The 5,691-nt window shown below is 28.5% G+C and overlaps 1 protein-coding gene across 1 annotated transcript; it reads left to right on the forward strand.

Moving 5' to 3' along the window:
* Nucleotides 1-1,712: 1,712 nt before the first annotated feature.
* Nucleotides 1,713-2,515, forward strand: LOC129892940 (aspartic proteinase nepenthesin-1-like). Its single transcript, XM_055968448.1, has 2 exons — nucleotides 1,713-1,932; nucleotides 2,064-2,515. Exons 1-2 carry the CDS (start codon nucleotides 1,713-1,715, stop codon nucleotides 2,513-2,515), a joined length of 672 nt encoding a protein of 223 aa, XP_055824423.1.
* Nucleotides 2,516-5,691: the final 3,176 nt, after the last annotated feature.

Here is a 5,691-nt window from a genome sequence, read left to right on the forward strand (position 1 = left end):
AATTGTATGGTCTCCAAGTCCAAAAGCAAATCAAAATTATGCTACTCCCATATATACTTTTTTGGTCTAACAACAGTGAAAAAAATAATTTTAAATTTTGAGGTTTATTATTTTATTGGTCAAATTTAATTTTTCACTCATTTTCTTGTAAAATTTATCATAGATATCCAAATTTATTTTTTACATATATATACAAAAAATAAATTACAATATACCCACAAAAAAAATTAGTTTTAAATACTTTTTTTCTACTTTTTCCATTTTCTCATATTTTTACACTAAAAATAAAAGAAAAAAATAAATAAGAATTAAAAAAAACTCAAAGAATAATAAGTAAATAAAGCTATAAAGGAGACCATACCTGAGAAATCATGTGGTGAATATTGTTATCAATTTATTATATGTGGTGCCTTTTCAAAAATAAATAAAAAAAGTAAATTATGACAAAGAATTGATTGGAACTCTTCTTAATTGTTTTTAAGGAAACACAACTTAAGAATACACCAAGATGCTCATAGAAAGTCCAAACAATTAGAAATATCTGCATAACGGTATACTAGATATAGAAGTTCGTGCAAACAGCCTAACATATAGAATTTGGAGAATCAATTAAATTTATATTTTGATTTTAGATATTAAAATTGTTAATTATTATGATTTATAATACTTATAATACTGTTTTCAAATAATATATATTACACTATCAATTTATTTGAAAATTGAGTGATGGGAAGTATGTAAAACTAGAGAATATATCCGCGCTTTACACAAAACTAACATAAACAACTAAGAACAAAAGTACAAGGGAGTTTTAACACATTTAAAAAAAAAATGCAAATACTGATTTACAAAGTACTCCCTCCATCCAATTTTTTAATTGTCCATTATATTAAAAATAATTATCGATTTTTACTTTAGAAAATTAAGAGATAATCTATCACTTCGTTCCTACTTTATCCTTATATTGATTATAGTCATATCCTAATACAATTCTCAAAATATTAAATTTATTATATTCAAAGGATAATATAGTAAAATTTTCATTTTATTTATTGTTCATGTAGGATATGTAAATCTGGACTAGTAAAAATAAATGAAAGAAGTATTTATTGCTCCTCGTTTGTCTATAATTAAGGAATTAGTAGTATTACATATTTACACCTAATGAAATCAAAATGTAACTCACTATACATTTTACCTACCTAAGTGAATTTATTTATTCAATTTTATACGTTCAAGCAAGAATTAATTTACTTATTGCTCAACAAAAAAGTAATTCAAAACCATATACCAAAGTTGTTGTACACCCAAAATGTATGCTCTGATGACAATTACTCAAACTTTCTGCATGTACTAAAGTTGTTGAATCACACAAAACCATCCATCCCCAATTAGACCAGAAAAAATTATACACCTGAAAAACCAAATTGTCCACATGACTCAATGCACCCCATTTTCATTTTATTACTTGTCTCTAGCTAGTTTTCAAAGGAAAGAAAAAGAAGCTCAACATGACCTTACCTATCAAATACGTACTTCCCAAGAAGATGAAATTGTTTCTTGAGGCATTCTTATTGTTACTACAAATTCATCTAACCAAACGTGATCAGCAGACCACAAGTAATAGTCTAATGATAAAAATAATTCACTGTGACTCAAGGAAGTCGCCGTTTTATGACCCAAAACTCACACTCAAAGATCGTGTGAGAAGAATGGATATGAGATCAGAGGCTCGCATTTCAAAGCTTATGATTGACCATGATCTAGAAAAAAATGGCGATAAATTTCAGATTTACCCAATCTATACCTCCGAGTTTCTTGTTCCATTAAAGATTGGCACACCTACTGTGCCACAAATTCTTATCATGGACACTGGTAGTTTATTACTTTGGGTTCATTGTGGCCCCACCATTGGTGGTGAAGGCTCACCAGGTTCACTATAGAATCTTCATCATATGTTGAAGATGTATTTTGTGACACACCTGTGTGTGATTTTATAATGCTTAGAGGGCAATGTGGTGTTCCGACGAGGAGATGTGAGTATTTTTATAAATATGCAACAGGTCGGACTGAAGGAAATCTTGCTTCTGAAGTTGTGACATTTGATTCAAGAAATGGAACTGAAGTGACTATCAAGCGTCTTATGTTTGGATGTTCCTCAATATATTCTAAAGGTGCAGATCGTTGTAGTGGAGTTCTTGGACTTGGACAACGAGCTATTTCTTTAGTTTCTCAACTAAATTATACTGGATTTTCCTATTGTATCGGCAATATAAATGATAGAAACTATGATTCAAACACATTAGTTTTGGGAGGAGAGCCTATAATTATAGCAGCCTCCACTCCCATGTTTATGCTTATAGGCAAATACTATATAACCTTAGAAAAAATCAATGTCGGAGACAAGTTTCTTGACATCGATCCAAACATATTCAAGAGGGTCGATTACCAAGGTGGAATGCTTGTTGATAGCGGGGCCCCTTCAACTTATTTGATGTGGCATTCAATAAATTGAAAGAGAAAATTACATCTGTTATTGGTACAACCTTGAAAGAATATATAAGCTCAAGACCAAACGAGCTTTGTTATCTTGGAACTATCATTCAGGATGTTAAAAACCTGACCATTTCTGCTTGTCGGTACAAAGTGCAGATAGTAGGAAGCTACCTTTTAGCATATTAGGTGTTTGGGCACAACAAATTTATTATATCGCCTTTGACTTTAACACCATGAGGATGTCCTTCACTAACATAGATTGTGGCCGCCTATTTGTTTGATCATTAATTGTGCTCAAGGAAAACTAAATATGTTTAATTATACTATTGTTTCTACTTAATTCAGTGATACAAGTCTTTCAATTATATATATCAATATCTTCATTTGCCTATATAATCTTGGTAACTAGTTAAGTCTACGTGTTTTGCATGTGTGTATCACGTTATTAATAATAAATATATATGTAAAAAGAGTAAATTATTGTGTGTACATCATATTATTAAGTAGAAATTTTTATAAAAAATAATGTAAATTTTTTTAAAAATAAAACATGTACTTAAAGAGGAACATGATAACTCACCATCAAAGTAACAATTAAGAAGCTAAATTAAATATAGTAAACAAATTTCGTCATTGACATTAAAAGTCAAAACTATGTTGGTATTGATATACAAAAACACACTTTAAATAATAAGGTAAAAAAAATAAATCTGCACTATATATGAGCATAAAACTGTGCATAAGCTTTCCTTACTTTCTTTTAATTTCTTTGTAGTGGATGGTATATTAACTCAATTATAGTGTAAGGAGGGACCAAAACCCCCTATACAATATGTTAGTATATCTTTTTTATATGCATATCCATTAACAACCACAGTAAAGTAAAAAAATCAAAAACAAATAATACTTTCATATGCTATATATACATACATGGATAGAGATTCTTCTACTTAAAACTAATTTTGTTAGCAAATATATTTATGAGTTTGTTTTTAAACAGCTAATGTTGTCTTGCATTTCAATTCGATCTTGACTTGAAGAGTAATAAGGGGCAAGGTACCGCTCAATTTTGCGATTTAGAACGGACATTCCTCTCGTTAAAAATATGGTATATATATATCCTTATTGTCTAACAAATGGTGCATATTTATCATTTTTCTTAATAAATCTATATATAAAAAATTATTTAGTAACATACTTGAGTTATAAACAATTAAAAAGAAGTGTAAGTTCTTGAAAACAATTCATGATTATCATATACGAATCAACAAAGTAAGAAATCCTTTCATAGAAAAAATCTTCAAACATATAATGCAAATTTAAATATTAATAAGTTAAACAACAATAACATACTCAGTGAAATCCCACGAGTGAGGGTTGGGGATGGTAAAATGTATGGAGACCTTATCACTACCTCATGAAGGTAGAGAGGCTGTTTCCGGAAGACCGTTGATTCAAGTGCAACAAATTCCGGTATAAAGAAGAAGACAATAAAGAAAACAAAAAACAACGCAAAAGTAATAAAATCATGTGATAATCAATAAAGTAATGTGATAATCAAAATGTCATAAACAACATACTAGGGTATATTATTATTAAGAAACAACTAACTATAAACAATGATAAACTAGTATCCTCGCAAACACCATCCACCCTAAGCCAGAAAACACTACCCTACTAACTACCCTGTACCATAATTTAAATACTACTAAAATAAAATATTGATGAGAATATACAAATACAAACAAGGAAAAATTACTTAATTGAGTGCTTTTTAAAAATTAATTACTAATTTTAGCGATATTTTTTATTTATTACAATTTATAGCAATACATAGCAATATTATGATAAATCTACACTTGTATTAAAAGTGAATTATGCATACAATATAAATGTATTATAAGTGTTTTAAAATATATATTGTGTTTGTGTAGTAAGAAATTGACATAATGTATTATAAATCTATTAAAGTATGTGATAAATATATTATCTATCTATAAAACTTGTATTATATATGTTTTATAAATAGTTCTCTGCAATATGTATTAAAACTGTATTATAAATGTATTATAAGTGTTCAGTGAATTTATTTTTTTATTGCTATAGATGGTAAATATTTTCTTAATATTGTATATTTATGTAAGTTTCCTACAAACAATGCATATATTTTGATCTACCCATTGTTTTATTTTCGCGTCGCACATAAATTCTATAATCAACTTGAATATCAACAATTATAATTTATTGTTGATTTACCGATCCTAAGCCTCTTTCTCACTTGGTGATTTCAATTCAAAAAAAAAAGTTAATATAAAATTGATGATTTGATATCAAAGATTCAATTTTTCTCTTCTTTTTTTTTTGAGTTTTGAACAACTATATCCATATATTTTAGTTAACATGTATAAAGGAAAAAGACTATCTTGAAGAAATAAAGAAAAAATATAAAAGCGAATCAGGAATATTCTTTTTGAGTATTTTTTTCGTCTTGCAATTTGGGACCTTCTTTCCCAAAATGGCTTCAAAATCAAAACGACAACATTGTTCTTGATATCTCACTTGCAAGTATCTCAAATACGGTTAATAGCGAATACATATAATTACATGGTTAAGAAGAAATAAGGACAATATTGATGGATGATCATAGTTGGATCTAAAGCTAAGCATAATTCTACTAGAGATGAAAATAATCTAAAAGGCCTTTTTATATGAGAAACGCTGTCATTAACTTTGCTAAAGAACAAATATGTTGTGTTAGTGCCGTTTCATTATTCTTGAAAATCAGAACTTGCTTTTAAGGCTTCGTAGAATTCTAATATTGGCCACCAACCTGTGTATTCATAACCATAGATTTGTAAATAGAAATCATGGGTGCATTGATGAATAATCCAATATCTTTCTTCATACACTTCTATTGACATTGGAGTAAACGAAAGGTCTACGCAATTTTCTATGTTTACAATGAATGCTTTGCCTGTTTTTGGATCAGTGTTATTCCATCCAATAGTCGGTGAGATGAACTTTTTAATTGTCTTCCGAGATATACATAGGAGAATTATGAGGGTGATAAGACTCCATCTTTGAGCTACCATGGCTATAAGAAATCTCCTTGATAGTACGTAATTGAACAATGATTTGATATTTTGGTTTTGATTAATTTTATAGAAAATAGCAATTCATTACTACGCGTATCTA

Source organism: Solanum dulcamara, chromosome 6, assembly GCF_947179165.1.
Source record: "Solanum dulcamara chromosome 6, daSolDulc1.2, whole genome shotgun sequence".
NCBI classification, from domain to species: domain Eukaryota; kingdom Viridiplantae; phylum Streptophyta; class Magnoliopsida; order Solanales; family Solanaceae; genus Solanum; species Solanum dulcamara.

Bases quoted from the DNA above. Each gene is read 5' to 3' on its own strand.
- LOC129892940 (XM_055968448.1), top strand. From the start codon at position 1,713: ATGGATATGAGATCAGAGGCTCGCATTTCAAAGCTTATGATTGACCAT. The intron at 1,933-2,063 runs GTTCACTATAGA...AATATGCAACAG, and splicing joins TGGTGGTGAAGGCTCACCAG to GTCGGACTGAAGGAAATCTT.